We start from the raw sequence: 23614 nt of genomic DNA, 5'->3' as shown, positions 1-23614 counted from the left end.
AAAAAAGAAGAAAATTGGTATAATTATAAATTGCAAGCTGAAATAAATATAATATATCTAAAAAAATTGAAGAATAATAAATGAATCACATTTACAATAATTTAGGGATTTCCTACTATTCTCAAAAATATCAAAAGTATCTTATTTTTGGCATATTATTCGGTGCACATTGGCAGAATTTCATTTCAAAAAACTGGTGTATTTCAGAGAGTTGGCAACCCAGCCAAAGATGTACTCAAGGCTCGTCATCCGGTAGATGTGGCCCTTAAGGGTGCATTTTCCAGGCTTCCCAAAGTACACTGTTAGGGTCGAATTGAAAGAAAGGTGCACTGTAAACGTGTGAATAGTTAGAAAAATTTTCAAGACAATGCACCGTAAGGGCCAGGCCAAACCAGTCCAACATTTCATGCAACATGAGTTTCCAATGTTGGATGAAATGTTTGATGGAAAAATTGCGTTGGATGAAGCGAAAATCAAGGCCGGGGCAAACCGATCCAACATTTCACCCCACATGAAGGGCTAATTTTTCGCCTAAATTTACTAAAACTTTGGTAAATTTTCTCTGCACTGTGAGGGTAGTTTTAAGATCGAGTACCCCCAGGCTCATCTTCGAATTTCTTGTCTCAGTGACTTATGCAGTCCAGGGATAAAATTAAAAAGCAGAATACCAAGTTCTTGAAAATTACTTTTATTGAATGAATGCTCAAAAAGTCCAGCGGTGATGAAATTTCAAGGTATATTTCTGGGTGCCTGTCTTTGTTATTCCAATTCTACAATGCCGGACAAAAGGTTGTAGACAAATGAAATTTCAGTGAAAAATGATGAGAAATAGAGCAAAATGACTCTTCAATGTGTCTGAAAGGGGATGGAAGTTAAGAAAAACACTTTTGAAGTCGTTGCATTGCTTTTGAATTGCTTTTGAGGGAACCACAAGCAAAAAATCAGCGTTTTGATACTGGTGTAAGCCAGTTAATCAAGCCCTTGTGGTTTGCCCTTGCGGTTTGACTGCAGTGGGTGACTTTCAAAGACTTTGAACAGCTTTGAATGGGTTTGGAAAGCACCCAGAGCCTCTTGGGAGCTTGTTTCTGGTCGATATTGAAGTATTTTGCAAATATTGCAGAAGTCTACAAACCTTTTGTCCAGCATTGTAAACAGTCTTTGATCAATCTTGATCAGTGGTTCTGTGGCTACACGTTTTTTATAAGAACATAAGGCTTCGATGGCCAAAATGTTAAGAACAAGTTAGAAACATTTTAAGGCTTCGCCGACTCGAAAACAGCCAATTTCTTAGAAAATTGGACAAAAACACATAAAAATGGGGGAAATTAAGAACATGTTAAGAACATTTAGGCTTGAAACTCAAAAAGTTTTAAGAGCATCCGAAGGCTTCAAAAATTTTATAATCAGTAATGAGAAAATTAAAACTAGTCCCAAAATATCCGATTCAAAATTGCTTCTTGATCAATTTCTCCAACCGTTTAATTCGACTCGATTCAGAAACGATTCCACCGCCACCAGTCGATTCTTTGCTTGCGTTCATCGAAGAATTTGTCGATAGATTGCTAGTCGCCATTTGAGAACGGAAGATTTCTAACATCGAATGTTGTTCGCTTCTCTTCAAACCCTGAAAAACAAACATCTCAAAGTATAAAACCTTGTACAACCTTGTTTGTTATATTTGAGACTTTTTTGATTTTTTCTTGGTCTATAGGCACTGCTATAGGCGGCCACTAGTGCACAATTTGCCTAGGTTGCGGGTTACCCCTTGGCTAAAGCATTTCCAGCAATATTTACCGAACATTGATCTTGGACCCATAATGCATTGCAATATCAATTGCACAGTAGAAGGAGTATAACCCATAATTCTTTATCTTCCATTCTTTTGTTGCTTTTACACCGTAGTAGAATAGGCTAGCTTTCTTCTAGATATCTCCTCTTAGCAGAATGGACAACCAAACAAACGGGGATAAAACCCTACACACCTCACAAGAGAAACAATCCGGAATCTAACAAGCCTTCCATTTGACGTAAGAAAAATGTAGCATGATTACCTATTTTCCATAAGAAATAAGTTTGCGTTGTATCTAAAAAATACTTAGCCAGTGCCTTCCCACAAACCAAATCTCGCGACACGAGTTTCCAAAGAAATTTTGCCAAAAAAACAAAAAATACGAAAAAAGAAGCCTAATTAGGCTGGCCTAAAGATTCAGTACAGAATTAAACAAACATAATACCTTCATTTCAAGAAGCTTTTGAAAATTGGTTGTATCTGTATCGTTCAATAGTTTGATGTAACTTTCCACGAAACTGGTCTGTGAAGCGTGCGGTGACATTACAACCTGCAAGTACAGAAAATTCATTATAATAGTCTAAACTGGAGTCCTGTGCACACAGTGGAATCTCAATCATAGAGTTTAAAGACCCGAAGTGGCTAGAGTAGAAACTTTTGGATGGGGAGTGAAGCTGCTTAATTTTCCATCCAAAACGCCCGCGCGTGTTTTTTACACAAACGCCGGATTGAAAGTAAGATCTATCGCTAGATTTCAAAAAATGCAGTCCTCAAAAACAAAGTAACCGCTAGATATAGTCCGTCGTCATGATTGCAGCGCGTTCTAGGCGCGTTGATGATGGGAAAGAAGAGACTTCACTTTTTCTTGGCTGGGAAAGGTTAGAGATTTAAACTTTAGACTCAACCAGTGGAGTCTCCATAGGTCAAATACACACGGGGAATCTAATTAAGGAAATTTCGAGTAGTTGAGTAAGGTTTGTAAAACATTGTTAGCTGAAAGGACCATAAAACATGTTTTCGAGTTATAGAAGTTCGAGTTAAAGAGACTCCACTGTATAATCAACATCATCTTTCAACATTAGCGAGTCTATTTATTCGAGATAAATCGAAGGGGGTATAGAGCGAGTATAAAGCGAAGTTGACATGTCTCCAAAATCACCGTCCACTTTGCTCGACGACGGTAAAAACACCAAAATACCGTCGTCTGTTTAGGTGAGCAAAGGCGATTTAGAGCCGTACATCAACTATCGACTTTGTTTTGTATCGATTTCACTTACCGTCGCCCTCGATATCCTCCGATACATAAACTCGGTATTTTTCCGACCTCCGGTGCCGATTCACGTTTGTGTTATGCAGTAACATAGAGGTTAAGATGATACGGGATAAAAATAAACGATACTTTAATACTTCTCCTTAGGTCCAGTCATCCAGTATAATAAGACAAGTAAAAATCTAACACATTTAAAAATCATCTGAGGTGCTCAAGTTAGAAAAATCGCGTCCAGCCTCAGATTAAACCTCCGAAATTAGTCAACAGTCTTATGGGTTCACTCTAACAAATTATGACTTTCTCTTCAACATCCTCATCCTTAATTATTAAAATTCTTTGATGAGTCAATTTTTTCACTTTTTAATATCATATTTCTTCAAAGGCGAAAATCTTTTTTTTTAAATCATTACGAAAAATTCTAAAAAACGTTCAAAACTTTTTAAAAATCACAAATCAATCAATCAGTACCAATGAAAGAAAGTCTTGTCTCAATATATTTTGCAGCGGAAACAAAAAAGGCTATAACTTTTGATAGAGAGTAATTCTTTGATCTTAGAACATCATTAATGTGAAAAAATCTTTCAAAGCAACTTGTTCTATCGAAAGATATAGTCCAAAACACCCCTGTCTCAGTGACCCGGTGGCTTTTAAAATTTCACCGGGGATAAAAAATTTTCTTTGGAAATCCAGTGGGGATTTTTCAAAGACAGAAAATACCAGTGGGGACACAGAATTAGAATAAAAATTTCAGTGGGGATTTCGAAATTTTCTTTTTTTTCCAAGTTTGTTGAAACAGTACAGTAAGTGTGATAAGCATACAATTTTATTTCAATCTTTATGTAATTATATGGATATGCATAATGCTTAATAAAATTTTTCTTTCCTCCCACCCAGTCTTGATTGGGTCAATGAGGCTCATTAAGTTGAATTACTTATATATCATTTCCTCCCTAAGTTCATTTGGCCAAAATTTCCAAGCAATAAACATAGACCTTTCATCTTGAACGGGTAGAATAGCAACTATATTTGCTAACATGACAGTTATAACAAGAAATAGACAAGCTGTATTGGAGTGGCTACTTTCCTAGGACAGTTGCCATATATATTTGATGAGATCAACGTCCTCATGATCTCGGACATAAATTTTGTATACCATGATTCTAATGAGCAGCCTAGCTCAATGGTACAAGATCGAGCAATCGACTCTCAATTTAATATTACCTCACTTTTTTCGGATTCGATTGTATTTGATTACGTTTACAGGGGGGTTTAGGATTTAAAAAGAGTGGTGTATCTCTGGTATTATGACGTAGCGGCTACATAAGTGTCTAAGGAGGCGCCACCATGGTTGGGGCCGACGGGTCATAAAATTTTTGAAAATAAGACCCTCTAGATTGGCTAAAAATGGCCTCAAATTTCAAATTTTTGACAGTAAAAAAGCAGTTTTTTGGTCGGAATATAGCAAGATTTCAGGGTCTTTTCAGAGCCGAAAAGGAAAATAATGGGTTTCCTAGTAGTTTAATTAAAAATGTTTCATACTCAGGTCAAGAGTTCCTAAGCCGAGTTGCTTTTAGGCCATTTTGAGGCCTGAGCCCTTTAGCACTGCGTTGCTTATAAAATTAAAAACCGTATAGCTAAAAAAGTTATGATAGAAAAAGAAAAGATCCAACAATTTCTTTTAAAATCCATTCACTTTTTGAATAAATAGGTATCTCAACAATAATAATGTACACATTCAGGGGGGGGGGTCAACATTTATAATACCAACCCATAGCCCAAAAACCTGACTTTTGACCTTTTGAGCTAAGTTAACACCACCACCCCAAAATTGGTATCGATACCAACTTGAAAATCATAATTTTCAGAAAAAGGGGGGACCCCCCCCCCTTACTTTGGTATCGATACCAACATGACTTTTTGAATTTGACAAAATATCATGGGACCCACCCCCTAATTTAGTACCAATACCAATCTGACAAATTTGAGTTTAAAGCTGTTTAAAGGGAACCCACCCCCTCCCACACACACAGGGTACTAATAGAAACTTCAAAAAAACTCATTTTTGAAATACTCTTTCTTCAACACAACACAAAAAATGTCATATGCTAAAATAGAAAATGACTAAAAACTGACAATATAATAAAAACAAACCCAATGAAGCTAGCAAAATCAATCTGAATCAATATTATCTGAATATAATTGATGTGCAAAAACTAGGAGAAGCTATTATTAGTACATAATTTTAGAACAGAATAGATCATGGGCCCACTTTTTGGTAGACCAATTGTCGTACGTTTTTAAGAGTTACTCTTTTAAGCTGGTTTATCCAAATCAAACCAAATCAAACCACAAAAACTATTATTCTCCCCAATTAGACATCGTTTCAAGGTGTTTTGAGGGTGTAAGAAGTGAAAAATTTTTTTCGTCGCCCAACCATGGTGGCCTCACTCAAAATGGCTCGCCGGGGCCCATGTAGATTCACTCATTACCAAATGCTATCACAGAAAAAATGCTTTTGCTTCAGGCTTGATCAAAAATAAAACTTGAAAATATCGAAAAAGTTCAAAATAAACAAACTTTAAAGTCATTTAATCTTATTACTCATTTACAGTCATTATACTCAAAAGCTAAAACAAATCCAATTGAAACCTGTTTAGACTGATATGTACCCCGGGGTATTTTCTAGCTATAAGGGCAAAAATTAGGAAGGTTTTGCTGTCATTTTGGTATGGATACCAACTTTCTGAATCATATTATTTAAAAAAAGGGGTACCCACCCCCTATTTTGGTATCAATACCAACTGAGGATAACTCTTTTTTCTAAAAAAAGGGGGACCCACCCCCATCAATACCAACTTGAATTTTCAGACTTTTAAAGGAAAAAAAGACACCACTACCCGGCTATGGGTCTGGTATCTGGATGTTGACCCCCCCTGACACATTTTCTATTAATCAAAATGAAAATATCACAAGCCTCACAAAGGGAGAGAGTCATAAAAATATACAAAAGAGATGAACAAGAAAATTGTTAGAAATTTTGTGTATAATCTATTATATCAAAACCTCTGTGAGAGAAAAAAAAAGAAGTTATGTTGAAGCTTTTTTGAGTCAAAGTTGTTCATTTGTTTTGAAAAATAAAAATCTTTTATCAAACTTTAATGAAGCTTATGGACACTTTTCAACAAAATTAAATATGAAATAAAATGTAAAAACTAGAAAAACAGTAATATAATGCCTCTACATTCATTTCTCCTTATGTCACTTTCATTAAAATTCCAAGAGACACCAGCCAAAACATAAAATAATTCACAATAATTCCAAAAAAAATGAAAAACATTTCTCAGTCAAGCAAATGAATTCTTGGTACTTATTTTAAATCATAGCAACCCTTCTTTACTTTGTGTATTATGCATGTCAGGATGATAGCGGAACAGGAATATAATCCATCAATTTAAAACATATTTCCAAGTTAGTTCAAATGTCGTTTGATGTTTGAGCTCTGAGTTTGGAAGAAGCACGTCAAATTATCAATATCATTGACCGATTCATAATTTTGATAACAAAAATCACATTCATGGTCTTGAGAAGTCTGTTTACAATCTCTTTGATATCGGAACTATTTGACAGGTTCAGTATCATATGCAATCAATTCAACAATTTTGTCTTTGTGTCACTAGATAGCTCTATCATATGCTTCTGCTGCTGTTGTATTTTGCAGGCCATAGGTCATGCTGTATCATGATGGACAAAGTAAAATCCTACAAAAATTCCTCACAACAAGATTCAAAGCAAATCATTCCCATAATTTTTGAGTTTCTACAATGACAATATCCATTCTCTCCCTTGTATAAATTTCGTCTCATGACTGTTCTTTTTTCTTGAGGTAGAAAAAAATCCAGACAAAATGTCCCTCTCAGGACTCAGCTTCTTGCAAAGTTTTCCAAGTTTGTTTTCTTTCCGTCTTCCTTTTCATCATAATCACAACAGTTTACAAAACATCAAATACTGACACTGATAAAAATCCATGTCTTTCGTCTTTATGAAGAAGCCTTCACCATTCTAGACAGGCCTGTTCATAACAAAAAATCGGGATTTTCTAGCCTAGCTGAGCGCGTACTACTTAGGTAAAAAAATCTGTCAGTTTGTTTCGCTTAGCTTGCGAGCGTGCAAAATATATATTTAAAGGTATTTCAAAATCAAAACAAATATGGTAGACAATCTAAATTTGATGTTAAAAAAAATTGGCTGGCTTGATGAAGTTACTTGACAATGAACAGTCAATCTTAAAGATAAAGATTATCAGTCAAGAGTTAATCAAAGATAGAATAGCAGTTAGCAGTTTTTTAACATAAGTTTTCAAACTAAAGTTTTGTATAAATTCTGTTGATGTTTTTGAGCATAGGCGGGTAGCGGGGTTTTCTCAAAATCTTCAAGTTTCAGTGGGGACCGGCGGGGAAATAAAAATTTTGAAGAGCTACTTAGTGGGGATCTAGAAAAATTAAAAGTTTTCAGTGGGGATTCCCCGGAGGCAAATTTAGCCCATTTTTTTCCCTGGGGACAAAATTTTGGGCTTTTTTTTCAGCGGGTGGGGGTGCCCAGCGGGTCTGTGACACGGGGGTGTTCCAAAGTTTATCAATGATTGACTTCAAAAACCATCAAAAAACAACCAAAAAGAGCCGTTTTTTAAGTCAAGCAGGGCAAAGTTTTAAGCTGCATTTTTTGACTGAATAAATATATTTTGATTTTTTTTTCGCATTTATGACGTTCTAAGATTGAAGAGTTTCTGATACAAAAATGAAGATCATAGCATTATTCTACAAGAAGTTGATTTTCTTCTTCTTCATTTTTCATCTTCGTTTTTCCATTTTTTAATTTTTTTGCTTTGTTGATAATATTCCACTCCAGATTATCTTTTTAACGAGCACAAAACCATAGTGGTTTTTCGATCAAAAGTTACAGCCATTTTTGTCTCCACTGCAAATTATTTTGATACAGACCTTAAAAGGTTTTATTTTTTTGTATAGATCTTAGTGTCCCATGATACTAAATGGATCTCGGAGTTATTTTAGTTCACCACCACGTAACCAAACGGGATAATTTCTGAGATGTACTACTAACTTGCTTTTAATCTTATACCAAAATTCTTTGATAAATCAATTAATTATCTCACCTTCAATATCATTTCAGCTTTGGACATTCCTTTGATGACCACTTTGGTAAAACTACGAAAAAAAGGAACAAATTTAATAGTCACTATAATCGGCGCCGAAATATATCGGCAATTTTGGGTATTTTAATGTTTTTCAGAATTTAAAGCTCGGGCGAGAATTGCAATTTCAGTACTTCCACTTTGCTTCATTGGTTTTTTTCCAATTTGGGAGGGGTTAAGTGGCTTCCAGGCTATATTCTCAGCCTTATTTGAACACTTTTGAGCTTTTAGATCCTGAGATCCTGAGATCCTAAGCTCATAAGCAGTCATAAGTCTAATGTTAAAAAAAACTCAGAGTTAAAACACTTAAAATCACTTGCGGTTTTAAAGTTTTGAGGGAATCCCCCTTTTGGGCCAAATACTTTAAGCGTAAATTCCTACTTGAGGCAAAGGAAAAGAAGAAAAGTCACCTTGAACGCTAGTTTTAAAATATGCAAAATGAAATGTGCCCGACCAAACTCGGAAACAAAACTTGAATGGACAAGTGAAGCCCTGGAAATGTTTGTCCCCCCAAAAAAATGAAATGGAGAAAAATAAGTGTAAATAAGTGTAAAAACCGAAGATCAAAATCCGCATTTTCTTTGAATTAAGAAGTAACAGATCCATTTTTACCTTGCAGGTGGTTTCCGTTGAACGGTAGATCCGATGGATGGCAAATCCAAAAGTGCTGTTTTGATGGAATGGGCATCTAATAAAAGCTGTCGAAAAAAAAATTTGTTGTTCGTTCATGTGTTATTTTATTCTATTTTGTATCAGAAAGAAACTAAATGAGAACATAAGGATTCAATGGCCAAAGTACTAAGAATAAGTTAAGAACATTCTAAGAAAAATTTCAAGCTTAAAATTCAAGAAGTTAACAACATTTTTAAAGGCTTAATTTCAATGTTCTTATATTAGTGCTCATTGAATTTTTAATGTTAAAGGGGTGTCATGGTGAATTTATGTTCTACCATTTTATAACTATTGCTATAGTAACCAACTCTATAGCCATCTTATTCAGCATTTAATTATATGATGCTTAGTGAATTAATTTAAACACTTCTATGTTTGGGCTGGCAGAGTGAAGAGCTTGCAAAGCTTAACGATCGTATCGAGGAAGAATGTAGACGTATTGGTTTTGTACAGGAACGAGGAACGTTGCCCATGAGTCGATTGAGAGATGGCCTTTGTTGAGCTACGAGGAAGCTACAGGCATCTCTCGACATTCTAAGTCGATCGATCGTTCAATGATCTCGAAGGCAGAAACATTGTATTTGAATACATTTTCAATCGCTAATTGTTATGTTTTTAAATTACTGAAGAAGTCAACAACGGATATGTCGAAATTAAATCTCGTGTCAATATGCTTGTGTTCTGAATTCTACAATGCCCAAAAGGCTCTCCCCTTCTTCTAGCGTTGGGTTCCAGATTAGTTCTTCAATAAATGTATTGTTATTCGAGTCACCTACCCGGGTCCCATGACAGGGGATCTAAGGGCAAAATTTAGGGTTAGGGTTATTTACTATATTTATTTTAAAAATTATGGAAACTTTATATTGTGGGGATAAAAATGACATGCACTCTGTCAAAAAATAAGGATAAAGAAATTTTTGCCCTTAGAAACCCCTTTAAATCGCAATAAACTTATAAAATATTTGTATACCCTATTTTAAGGTCGAGGAAATAGTGATCACAGACCAAATAGACCAAACGAAGTAGACCAAATTTAGAAAAAGCTTTCAAAGGATATTTCTTATAATTTCTGATAAATGACTGATATTTTATTCCATTTCTCCAAATAAATTTTCCATTTTGAACTTAGATTTTCCCGCCATCTTGAACTTAAATTTTCAACATTTTCAAAATTCTAACCAAAGTTGTTCCTTCCGCGCGCGTCGTCCCCAAACCTTAGCCCCCCCCGCAAATATCAAAATGTATAAAAATAATACATTAAACGGCAAAGCCCATTTAGTGAGGTCGTGTTACAAAAATACAGGCTATTTGTAGGAAAAAAATAAGATCTAGCTGAAACTTTCTTCAGACCTTCCAGAGGCATAACCATCCTATAGAGAAGGTCTGGAAAAAGTTTCAGTTAGATCTTATTTTTTTCCTGTAAATTATGCTAAATAACCCCACTAATTACCTGCTCAGCACCAATAGCTGACAAAGGTTTACATCTATAAATGTTGTTGATGAAACGTGGTATGAATGAACTGGAAAAAAAGAGAAATTTAGGGTCGAGTCGCAGTTGTTTACAACTTATAGATGGACTGGAGTCGTTTATAATGCATGTAATACAGTAGTATAGGCATTATTATGATAATACGATTATTGGTACGGGATTTAGTTTGTATAAAATTAGTTCCCTCCATTACTTTTTGCTTTATTTCTATTATGTCTGAATTAGTTTACTAGCTTGCTAGACTATGGGTCATTCCAAATCACTTCAGTCAAGTTCAACGTCCTCAAAAGTGCAGATACGTAAACTCTAATAAGACATCGTCAGGGCTCTCCAAAAAATCTTTAAAAAACTTAATAAAAATTATGAAATCCCAACTTACTTTACAAATTTGATACAAAACTGAGTGAAATATTTCCTGGACGAAAACAAATTATCACGGATGATGGGTAGAGATTTTCGCAAATGAGATACGATAGCTGTGACATATCCACTTTGATCGCCAACTGATTCAATACTTTGCCAATGAACCTGCAAAGAACAATGAAGTTATAATTTAATGTACTTGTTTTTGTGAATGATTAATTATCCTACTAGTCGCGCCCTCCCCTAAGACCTACACCAGCGGCAGAAGACCTTCAAAACTTTAAATCGCGGCTTTCCAGTAGACGAAGACCTACGTTAACGGCCTAAGACCTGTAAAACTGTTTTTTTAACCAATGTTTTCCGTTGTCTCAGGTGCCTAATAGATACCGTAAGTTGGTATTTCGACATCCCTCTTCTAATCCCAACACCCTGCTTTAGAGATAGGAATAGCAGAAAGGTCGGAATTGCTTATGGTAACTATATTTCTTTGCTTAGCGACCAGAGAGGAAAAAATTTATCTATCAGGTGATTCTGACCTTACTATATTCCTATCTCTAAAACTGGGTGTCGGAATTAGAAGAGGGATGTCGAAATCAGACCAACTTACGGTGGGATGGTCGGAATAGACAGGGGGTTGTAAAAATCTTTTTTTTTAATAAAAGTGGGTTGGGGTCTAAATAAAAGGCGGTTAGAAATTGTACCTCTAAATACCCCCAAAATAAGGTAATTATGGACTAAAATCAGGCTTTTTAGAGCAATATAAGGTATGGCGCGCCAAAGCGGAAATAACTATCTCTCATTTCGCGACACTACCTTTCATTTCACGACACTATCTTTCACTTCGCGACACTATCTTTCATTTCGCGACACTACCTTTCATTTCGCGACACTATCTTTCATTTCGCGGCACTATCTTTCATTTCGCGACACTATCTTTCATTTCGCGACACTATCTTTCATTTCGCGACACTATCTTTTATTTCGCGACACTATCTTTATTAAAACGACACTATCTTTTTTAAAACGATACTATCTTTCCAAAAAAACATTATCTTAATTGAAACAATACTATCTTTTTTACGGGATACTATCTTTTTTATGGAAGCCGAGAAGTGCTATCGACAAAAATATATTTAATTTCAGAAAAAAATAATTAATTTTAGAATAAAAGAATATTTAATTTTAGAAAAATAAATTAGAATTCAGAGAAAAATATTTGATTTTAGAAAAACGATTTAAATTAGAACAAAAATATTTAATCTTAGAAAATAAATTTAAATGGGAAAAAAATATTAATTTATTTAGAAAAAAAAATAAAAACTTAGAAAAATTATCAATTTAGAGAAAAAAATTTAATTTTACTTTAGAAAAAAAAATTAAAAACCTTAAAACATACCTTATTAATTGGAACTACTTCTCGCGGGTTTTAATTTTAGCGCTTTTCGCGGTTTGTTATGTACATTAATTTTTGTTACCGAAATCTAACGCAACCGTTACCTACCTATTTATGATACTCTACTTTTATGCAAAAAATCAGAAATTTTTTTACCTACGTTGTTATTATGGGAAAAAATGTCAGCGGAAAGTGACGAAAATTTTGAAGGGGACAAAATTTTTCCCCAACAAAATTTATTCCCAACATTTCATCACCTGACCAAAACTTTTTTTACCCGAGTTTTTTATTCCCCCGACCAAAAACTTTTACTCAATTTTTCCCCTAACCATAACTTCAAATCCAAATTTTTTACACCTTTATTAACCGAAATTAGTGTTTTATAAACGTCGAATTACAAGATCTATTTTCGAGCTAAGTGAAGAAAACCATTTCATTTGGACAGTTTAGTTTATGTGAAAGTGACTAACTAAATTGTAAATTTGGTCGGGGAAAAGTGACGAATTTGAAATTTTGGTCGAGAGAAAGTGAAGAAAATACCTCTAGGTGACGATTTTTTTCCCTGACGAAATAAAACTTCGACATTTTTTCCCCAATAAATAAAAGGTATTAAATATTGAGCATGATTCGGTTCTGTCAATTGTTTGTGGATTGACATCTATGTGATGTGCAAAAAAATCTGAACAAAAGTCAAATCCAAAAACAAATCTAGGAAGTATGAAAACGAAATTTGTAAGTAAGTGTGTGGCCCGGGAGGAATCAGGCCAAAAAGTTTTTCTTTTTTCAAATTTTTTTCAGACGGTGGACTTATGGTGTAACTGTAAGCATGCACGGAATCAGGCTCTCCCAAAAAAAACTTTTTTCTAAAAACAGTTTTTTTTGAAGTGAACTTAATTTTTTCTCTAAATTGATATTTTTTCTAAATTTAATTTTTCTTACTAAAATTAAATATTTTTTTTCTAAAATTAAATATTTTTTTTCTAAAATTAAATATTTTTTCTTGATGGCACTTCTCGGCTTCCATAATAAAGATAGTATCATGTGAAAAAGATAGTATTGTTTCAATTAAAATAATGTTTTTTTGGGAAAATAGTGTCGCGAACTGAAAGATAGTGTCGCGAACTGAAAGATAGTGCCGCGAAATGAAAGATAGTGCCGCGAAATGAAAGATAGTGCCGCGAAATGAAAGATAGTGCCGCGAAATGAAAGATAGTGTCGCGAAATGAAAGATAGTGTCGCGAAATGAAAGATAGTATTTATTTCCGCTTTGGCGCGCCATAATAAGGGACTCTTCTTTTGACAGCTAAATATGTTTTCAAAAATTAATAAACCGGGTCCAGGGGTCTTAATCGGGTAGTAATGGCCATGCTAAATTTATTGTACCTTAACCATGGTTGTTAAAGCTGGTTCGCAAGCATTCTCTAAATCTTGTACTAGCAGTTGGATCGAATTCGATATAACACTGTGAAAGAAAAGTGTTGTAAATAATATAGACCACCAGTAGGTCCATTATTGGAGAAAGTTGGATTAATGTGTCATCTTTGTTGAATTTTGAATCAGGAAAATCCCATCGTTAACTTTTTGTCGTAGTATTTTAGCTCCAACTCTTAAAATCATAGAAAGCCGATTCCAAATACAGATTGACAATATCTAGAATCGGTTTATTGTGACGAAGAAAAAAACTACACGGTCACTTTTGAAAAACAGAATAGAAACGTTTTCTTTACTCAAACTAAAAAAACAGATTCCAAATACAGATCGACAATCTAAAAGTGTTTTATTGTAACGGAGAAAAACACTTACCTATGCAATAAGTCCTGTTCGTTATTCAAATCAATTTTTTCAACCAGGTCTGGGTTGACTTTCTCCTTAAGTTTGTCTTGGAGCTATGGATGAAATGGTATGACTATGACGTTGTATTGAGTTTTCATACATACAGTAAGTTGGTCCAATGTCGACAACCCCCTTCTAATTGCGTCACCCATCTTGAGAGATAGGAATAATGGGAAGGTCGGAATCATTCATTTAAATCATATTTCTTTCCTTAACAGCCAGCGAGATTTTTAATATCCATTTCCGACCTTCCTATTATTCCCATCTCTAAAGAAGGGTGACGGAATTAGAAGAAGGTTGTCAACATTGGACCAACTTACCGTAGGTAGATTTTTAAGAACGAAGCAGAAGAATAGCTTCGATAAAAAAAGACTTGAGCTTTTGAATACCGCTGAGTCCAGTGGTAGAGCATCCGGCTACGATGCACAAGGTCTTGGGTTCAACTACTCGGCCGGTTTATACCAAAGACTAAGTACTTAAAATTGTACTTGATGCCTCTCAGCTTGATGCTCAGCAATTAAGAGAAGAACCAAGGTTAATTTGAGCAATCCAGGGAGAAAGTGGTGCCCCCTACCTTCGGGTAGATAGCTATCGAAGAGCCTTCAGGTCACCTCCGACTGCGGTCGCAAACTTACTAACTTTTGAATAGCAACGAAAGAATATCGTCATACCTGTTGCGTCGTTTCTTGACAGTATTCAGAAGTGGTCAGTATACAACATATCAGACGTTTTTCATCTTCGTTAAATTTCACTTCGTTATCTTTGTCTTTCAAAATGTTCGCTAAACCTCCTCCCGAAGTTACTCTACGAAGTTAAAATGAGCAATCGTAAAATAAAGCATTTTAATTGCCCGCGGCGTAAGATTGAGTGGGCCAAAAGTAAGGTCAAGACGAAGAAAATTTCCATTTTTCACCCTTACCCCCTTAAACGGTATACAGTGACAGGGGTCAATACTTAGACTACTCCATGACGTCTTTTATAGGACTTAGCCAAACTGAATGCATTCGAAAGTGCAATGTATTTCTAAACTTATTTCTTAAAAGGGGATGCAAGTCAGGGAAAATATTTTCTGACCAAATATGACGCTAAGTCAAACTTGAAAGTCTAATTTGTTTGAACTACAAAAAGATTGCTATCGAAATTAAAAAGAAACTAAAGAAGGAGTTCTTCTTGAAGGGGGTTGAGAAAGAGAGTCCACTATGTTTGTCATACAGAAAGTCGGTTTCAACGTACTTGGGAAGGTTACCAAGCAATAGTCGATTTGCATATTCTGCCAAATATTTTCTAAATGTTTCTGTCAACAATAGTAATGCATTCCCAGTACTCAATTGGATACATTGAACCATACACTTCTTGTAGAAAACAAATAGTTCACCGGCGCTTGGGAGTACGGCCCCTTCAGTGTCGTCGCCGAGTTTCGGAACACCTTGCATTTTAAGGTCCGCTATGAATTTGTCGATCATTTCTGCAAGGTTTCTATGTATAGATGAAGAAAACATAACATATATCACAATAGTTAGTGAACCAATTTCCCGAGACCAAGCAAGTTGGCAAAAATGAAAAATGCTAAGTGGTAAGCATGGCGTTCATGGTGGCGGGCGAGCCTTCAAATCGGCGTCATTAGAATCCTTATCATACTAGAAGTAGAACTGCAAACGGTTCCATTGTTTTAGAAGTATTGCCAATGACGGCCAAGCTGACCGAAATTTTGGCATATTTGATTTCAAAGGCCAAATATTGGCGAAAATGCCAATTCTACTTTGCGCAAGAGAGCTACAAAGTACGATAACGATAAGAAGAGAGATCTAAGAGATAAAGGGGGAAAGCTACACAAAATATGACAAAATTTGGACTCAACGGCATGTGATTGGTTCGAAAGTAAATAGGATTTTGAATTTTTTTGAGAGGGGGCCTCTGACAAAAAGCCTACTTAGTACAGCATTAAAAACTCACTTGTCTTGGGCTTCGATATAGATGTGCAGATGATTTTCAAAACACTTGCTGACTAATCCTTGGAAATGGTTCTCCGTTTGGCTCTGCAAAAAAAAGTTCAAAAACAAATCGCTTTGGTTGTGGTTAAAGCAAGGTTCTGACAGGGAATGGATTTTACACAGCAAATAAGCACATATTCTTAAAATCTTGGTTGATTATGCAGAATATTCGGACGGGAAAGCCTCTTCATATACTCTGCTTAGACGGAAATACGTCTGTGACGTAAAAAATCTTTTACACTGTTTAGAATGCTATCTAAAGAAGGACCACAAGCCATTACAGTATAACTTAATTTCGACTTAAATCTATCCTAGCTTATTTTTAGCAACCTCTTTACATAGGACGTACCAATGAAAAGATAAAAAAAAAGAAGGAAAACTTTTTGTTAGCAACAACGTAACTACTCAGCATAAAGTGAATACCATGTTCCCTTAATTAATACGATGATTTTACTTTCTTCAGTGGCAAAGCTCCAAAGGCAATGGGGCCTATAGGCTGTGTACATTCGCTAATAAATACCGGGTGCGCCAAAAAAAGTTTCTCTCTTTGAAACTGATTTTTTCAAAATCTAAGAATTAAGAAACAACCATTACTATTCCATCAGAAAGAAGAAAGATAAACTTAAATTTTGATGGGTCATTTATTAAAATCGATTCATTAGATCAAAAGTTATGCTCAATCGAATAAAAAAGTTACTTTCAGAAAGTGCCCGAAAGCGTTAAAAATCAACCTATCAAATTTAATTTTAAAATTGGCAATCGCAAGAGGCTTTACATGATTAAGACCATTTTTCAGTAACTAAACACATAAATTTTGAAACCGATGGAACGAAAGGGTTTATCAAAATCATTTCAATTTACTTTTAACGAAATTTTCCTCAGATTTTTGATTCTAGACTGGAATAAGTCTTTGTAAGGCTTTATGTACCTCGAAACCCATATTTGATGTATTTTTATGAATTTTACCAGATTTTTTAGCTTTTTTCGACGAATTTTCTGCCTTTTATTGAAATTCAATCTTCCTTTATATAACAAACGGTAATTTAGACAGCTAATTATCATTTTTAATGGCTGAAACGAAAATACTGATGCATCTTGTCATTATGCTTCTGTTTAATTTGATAGGTCGATTTTTAACGTTTTTGAGCACTTTCAGAAAGTAACTTTTTTATTCAATAGAGCATAACTTTCGATCTAATGAGCCGACTTTAATAAATGACCCATCAAAATTTAAGTTTATCTTTCTTCTTTCCAATGGAATAGGAATGGTTCTTTTAAAATTTTTAGATTTCGGGAAAATTAGTTTTAAAGAGAGAAACTTTTTTGTGGCGCACCCGGTAGTTTTGTTACAAGGGATGCAAATATCAAATAACGCTTCCCTTAAGCAAATTTCTGCTATGCAAGTTTTTTTCGATGTGACTCTGTTTATCAAACCTTTTTCAACAAACCTGAATCAAAACGCAATTCATTTATCCTTTTTAAAAATTTATCTACCAAAGAAAACTTTCTTATCAAAAGAATCGTTAATTCGCATCCGTTATAACTAACCAAATCAGAGGAGATGCTGGGCTCTCATTTTGCATATAGTATTTAACATGCCATGTGTCCTAAAAATGTCTCATCTAAAGCTTATGAAGGTGAGATGACTCAGGTAGGGGAGGCAAGATGAAGTTTAAAATGTCATGTGATCTACTTTTAAACTATTTATTTCGTTAAAAAAACTATCGCAATGTAACATCTTTAAATAATTCATTCCACCTCTACCTGGGTCACCCTAAGCTCTGATGAACAGATCTTTGACATACCTTATCACCCCTATGATGAGTGTACGCGAATCGCTTTTCAAGAAATCCTTCAAAAGCAGTCGTCCTTTGGATGGCAAACAATAAGAGTTTGACGTCAATTTCACCACGTCTCTCGTTCATTATCTTCGATAGTTCTTGCCTGGAAAAGTGAGAGGGGCGTGACATTTATCAACAGTAAACCTCAAGCAGTATAGAAGTTATCGGGTTAGAATTCCTAGATCAATTCCGCTTTTCAACTCTTGTAAACTCAGAACCAGTTCGGCCATTTCATATACATGATGCAGATGTCGATACCGTAAAAAGGTTTTCAAAGTGTGAAACTTAAATATTCTCTGTTCACAGTGTGTCTGTGTCCATTATATATCAATTATGCTGCAAACATTTTCAACTCAGCCATTTAAAGGATATCATTTGACGTGTCTCCTATCATTTGCTTGCATCAGCATTTGTGAACAAAAAAAAGAATAACTTTCTCATCAGCCGCGCCGGGCAAGCACAAATGTTGAGAGGCGTTTCTCGTGTCTCCTTTCTCATCATTAAAAGGAAATCTTTAGTGAGTTTATGTATTCGAGATAAATCGAAGGAGAAGGTATAAAACAAAGTTGTTAGTCTCCAAAATCGCAGTCCACACTAAAATACCGTCGTCTGTTTTGGTCAGAAAAGGCGATAGAGAGCCGTACATTGACTATCGACTTAACTTACCGTCGCCCTCAATATCCTCTGATACATAAACTCGCTATTAAAAGGAAATCTTTAATAGTATCTCTTACTTAGTGGTGATACAGAATTGGGTACATATTCGTTCTTCGACATTCCATTCAGTTGGAAAGGTGTGCTGGTAATCTTCTTCAAATTGAATGAGTATACGTTTCAACCATGCATATCTTCGATCAATCTTGTCTATCCAGGCTACCTGCAAAGAAGAAAAAGGAAATTTTTATTGGTTTTATTTAATCGTCTAGTTAAAAGTTTATCGCACTGACTGAAATTTTGTTCCATCGCAAATACATTTTCTGTCGTTGATAGGAAATAAAATTTCGCAAAATTTGTAAAATTATTCTGAAATCTACGTCTAATCTAAGAAAACAGGTATTTCAAAGAAAATTGAATTTTTTATTCCAAAATTGAAATATATAGCTTTTTCTATTCATGTTACATGCTTCAAACTTTTCAGGAGTAGTCAATAAGCCATTCAGTACATCTCATGTCAAAAATCAATTGTTTCTAGGATTAACGTCATTTTCTTTGTGAGATTACCTCACATACACAAACTCTGAAAAAAACTAATAAACGTTGCAAAGACGAATATTCATGATATGCATCACTGCAATGTCTTCTACATCACACTATAGACCGAACAGCTGATCGGTTGTAAGTGACGTAAAATCACTCAATACGTCACTTGCAACCGATTAGCTGTTCGGTCCGCGGTGTAATGTCGAAGACATTGCAATGGTATGGACTGTAATGGTGGCACAAAGGATAAATCTATAGTCGTGTTTATAAAAGATACAACCACAGTTCTGTATGGTCAGATCCCTCACAAACAATGTTGAACATCAACAAGAGACCATACGTACATCAAAGTTTTCGTTAAAGACGTTCAAATAATCGGAAAGCTGTTTGTTGATAAGCCACGTCAAAATGTCTTCCCTAAAAACAGAGAGTTGTTTAGAAGTAGAAGTTCACTAACTCACTAACCATTGAGGTCACTTCCCATTCAGTTTTTTATTAAGATCGCCAAACAACGCATACAGCTCGAGTGATTTCATCGCTAAAAATTGAGACCATGGCGTTCTGAAGTTACGTCATGATTGAGACAGTCACAACAAACAAATGACGGAAAATTGACTCAACACAGAAAAGTAATCAAGATTTCTCAAATTTTTCAGAATTCTCTTTTTGAGTTCGGCAAGACAGAAGAATTTTGTACACTGAGAGGCATGACCATTTTTATGATAATAACTGAAAAGAAAAATAGAAACTGAGAATATCAGTCAATTAATGTGTCAAATTTCCATCATTTACAGAGAGCTTGTGGTTGGTATAAATAATTGAAACGAGTTAAAAAAGATTTCTACCTGATTTTTGGTTCAAGGACATTGATGACTTTACAGGCATTACAAATCATTGAATCCGGACCTGTTATTGGCTGAAAAAATAAACGAAAATAAAAAAATATAACATAGCCTCTTGGTGATGATCCAAAAAAAAGTGAATACAACAATAAAACAAGAGTACCGAAAATTGGCAAATCAGTCACCAGCTTCTGTCAGTCAATCTTAATATGCTATAAAAGGTGCAACTGCAAGCAATTAATTGGATTCGAGTTTACCAGGGCTCAACCTTCTTGTAAGATAGTGGGTTACGGTTTAAAAGTGTACCTTCAAATCAGGATCCGACAAACTGTTTTTAAAGTCAGCAACAACTTGTTGAGCCATAGCTGCTTGGATGATGTTTACTCTGGAAAAGTAGAGAAATTATTCTGGTAATTTAGCATTTGCAGCTTTTTTTGAATCACAAAGTTTCCTCAAAAAACATTTAACCCACAACATGGTCCGGTACAGCTAAAAAATGGATTGATCAACTGGATAAAATCAAGAAAACCAAAGGGCATAAAATTATGTCCAAATACAAATGGAAAAGTTTAATAAGTGATATAATATATGACGTAATGTGTTATACGGAAGCACCCGAAAAAATAATTTAAACAAAAACTAGTGGCAAACGCCCGGGTTACTTTGGGGGCTTCGGTATAAAGCATTACATCATGAATATCATAAAAAAACAACAGTGATGAGTAAAATAAGCTTTGGTGCAGACAGAGAATTTTTAGACATTGAGAATTGTAAGATGAATCGTCATACTTGTCGGCCAGTTGTTTAATTTGTGGTATAGACATGTATTTCTTGAAGTGGTCCAACACATTCAAAACACCTTGAAGTAAATTCGCCACTTCACCATATTTACGATTTCTTGATAACACTCTGAAAATGATGAAAATAATGCAAAAAGGGTTATATTGCACTGTAATCACAGAATATCAATACCTGTCATTTTTTACTGTTTGCTAATTTTAATCAGCCTTGTCCCTGTCCGAAATTACACTTTTTGAATTTTGCTGAGAGACGATGAACTTTGAGCACTGCTCGCTGGAAATAGCTGAACCTTGTCTAATCACCATTACTGTTCGACTGTTCTAAAAATCTTGGTCAAGAATTGCTTTTTCGATATCACCGAAGTAGAGATACCTTTAAAAGAGAAGAAATTTTGGCGGAAAGAAACTTTGGTGGATTTGGCGAATTCCCTAAAAATTTTGCCAAATTCGCCAAAAAAATTTTGTGCCAAATTCAAATTTATGGGCTATTCGCCAAAATAAATTCTCACCGAATTTAAAATTTTCATTAAATCGTCAAAATAAATTCCGCCAAATTGCAGCAAAATTGAAATTTCTTCTCTTAAGGTACGTGTCTCACTATTGTGACTGGGAAGAATTAAGAAACTTAAAAAAAGAAATAACTTTTCTTACTGTAAAGAGTCCACACCACCGACCAGCATGTGCAAATGATTCAGTGTGGTGATGGATGATGTCAAATGACGTTTGCCATGGTCAAGTTGTTTGATGTCTCGAGTGATTTCTTTCACCTAAACAATACAAAGGATAATTCATGTTTTTAATTAGGAGGATAAACGCTTTTTCTTTATAAGAACAAACTATATAAGAACATAAGGCTTCGATGACCAAATTGTTAAGAACAAGTTAGGAACATTTTAAAGCTTTGTAGACCCTAGAACACCCTAGGCTACATGCATAACCGAGCCAAATGAAAAAACATCTTGTCTGTGCTGTGCCAAAAAATCAAGGTATTGTAAAACTGGTGCTGCTTGATTTAGAAGTATGATTATTTCAAGATTCAAAATGATTTTAAAGTATGTGTAAACAAACTCTTATTAAATATTTTGACCCTCACAGCCCTCGCTCTCTAAGATAACAAAAATTAAAGCACAAACCATGTCTTCAGACTTATCAGCTTTCTCTTTGATATCTTTGATTTTGGAGAAGACTTCATGAATATCATCTTTCGCTGCTTCCAATGCCTAAAAAAATGATGATCAAAAAAGGTTAAAAAGCCCAGTTACAACTAAAACACCATGGATATATATAAACTTGATACCTTGAAATCAGCCCTGGCAGAGACATGTAGTAAATTTCTAGCTTCTAATGGTATTTTGTTTCGATCCTCTGTGACATATAAATTTAACATTTTATGCGATCAATTCAAAAGACGTTCGAAACATTACAAATCGTATGACACACAATGCTGCCATAACTTGAAGCAGTAGGGGCTTCAAATTTTGGAAACCTGGCTAACCTGTTTTCCATTGCTTTCACTATCTGTTTGACTTCTTATGGAACTGCGTATGTCATCATCCAATTTTCGTATTCTCATACGGATCCTTGCCACCACTTCATCTATATTCGCCAGAGACTGTAACAAAGAGGGTAAATGCAGTAACACACAGCCACAAGGCACATCAGAGAAGTAAAATTAATCAGGGTACAGAGACAGTCTACAGGAATCAAGAGTTGGCCCGAAGGGAGAAATTTTTCGAAAATCACTTTAGCGAAACCCTAATACAATCTATTTTGTTACAAGAAATCTGAAAGTTACATTCCCTGAGTTTCCCTGAGTTATTGGTAATTTGAAAAAGATTCCCTGAGTTTCCCTGGTTTTCCTAATACCTTTCTTTTTTTAGGTTTTCCAGGGTCTGTCTGAACCCTGTTAGTAGCAAAGGTAATAATAACACAAACCCAGTGTCATTGAAAATAAAACAATCAAAATCACATGCAAAAACAAACCTATGAAATAATGAACACAATCAAAATAATCTATCATTTGTTTTCTTTCTTCTTTGTTTATGACATGTGACACTTATTTCAACTTTTTACCCCGTTGCATATTATTTCCTTGTACAAAATCTCACAAGTATTTTTATCTATAATTTTTTTGTGATAAAAATCATAAGGAGAAATCTTCCAAGAAGAAATAATTTCTAACCTGTTCTGTAGGGAAGAGTGCATTGATATAATCTACAGGGTTGAAATCTTTACCATCAAGAGGATCTGTGCCAGATATCACCTGGAATTCAACACAGAAGAAGCAAATAATTATCTGAATAATATTGATAAATGATTTCATACATATCAAATTGTGAATTTCACTAGTTGTCATTAAAAGCTAGGGTCATACATACATCATACATCTAAAAGTTGGGAAGTGAAAAGTGTAAGAAGATTTTCCTTACTGGGAAAAAAAGGAAAAGACCCTTAATGAATAAGAATCACGGAAAAATAACGCACTTTCAAAAATATTTTTTGTGTAGAAAATCTCTTTTAGTGGGGGATGATTTAGGTAGCCCCGATTATTTAGTTACTTCTCATACAAAATGAATTTAAGGAATAGATCAATAATGAAATTGTTTTTGTACCTCTTTGAGAGCTTCTTCAACTTCTTCAGGAAATTCCAAGCCATCCAAAACTTCTTTTTCTTCACCACTCAAAATACTTTCCGTACTAACATCCATTGTGTTGTCTCAGTGTTTCACCACATCATCATTCATAAAGTTCTATTTCATTTCATTTTCATGTTATAGTTTTTCTTCCATCTCTATTTAAGTATAAGAAATATTTGAGCATGGCATGAGAAACTGCAAAAGTATGTAGTTGTAGTATCTTTAACAAAAAGAAAATGTTAAACTCAAAAAAGGTTCGATTCAGTCAGGCACGACGGCCGCCGTC

At 34.8% G+C, this 23614-nt stretch overlaps 1 protein-coding gene across 1 annotated transcript; it reads right to left on the bottom strand.

Annotated features, from left to right (window-relative positions):
• Positions 1-947: 947 nt before the first annotated feature.
• On the bottom strand, positions 948-23488 carry LOC136822871 (vacuolar protein sorting-associated protein 53 homolog). Its single transcript, XM_067079180.1, has 22 exons — positions 23305-23488; positions 22875-22955; positions 22188-22304; positions 21826-21912; positions 21344-21459; positions 20682-20801; positions 20199-20277; positions 19896-19966; positions 19395-19467; positions 18585-18727; positions 17815-17953; positions 15972-16054; positions 15252-15494; positions 14690-14822; positions 13989-14071; positions 13569-13647; positions 10809-10957; positions 10391-10460; positions 8881-8966; positions 8230-8281; positions 2235-2339; positions 948-1624 (listed from the first exon to the last, which is right to left on the bottom strand). Exons 1-22 carry the CDS (start codon positions 23398-23400, stop codon positions 1445-1447), a joined length of 2385 nt encoding a protein of 794 aa, XP_066935281.1. The 5' UTR covers positions 23401-23488; the 3' UTR covers positions 948-1444.
• Positions 23489-23614: the final 126 nt, after the last annotated feature.

This window comes from Clytia hemisphaerica, unplaced genomic scaffold, assembly GCF_902728285.1.
Source record: "Clytia hemisphaerica strain Z4C2 unplaced genomic scaffold, Clytia hemisphaerica genome assembly, whole genome shotgun sequence".
NCBI lineage: Eukaryota > Metazoa > Cnidaria > Hydrozoa > Leptothecata > Clytiidae > Clytia > Clytia hemisphaerica.
This window is presented reverse-complemented; position numbering and strand designations above follow the sequence as displayed.

Excerpts from the sequence above, each read along its gene's own strand:
- LOC136822871 (XM_067079180.1), bottom strand. The coding sequence starts at position 23,400 with ATGGATGTTAGTACGGAAAGTATTTTGAGTGGTGAAGAAAAAGAAGTT. Across the intron at positions 21,460-21,825 it reads CTGATAAGTCTGAAGACATG|GTGAAAGAAATCACTCGAGA; the intron begins GTTTGTGCTTTA and ends TGTATTGTTTAG. Across the intron at positions 13,648-13,988 it reads GAACAGGACTTATTGCATAG|TGTTATATCGAATTCGATCC; the intron begins GTAAGTGTTTTT and ends TTTCTTTCACAG.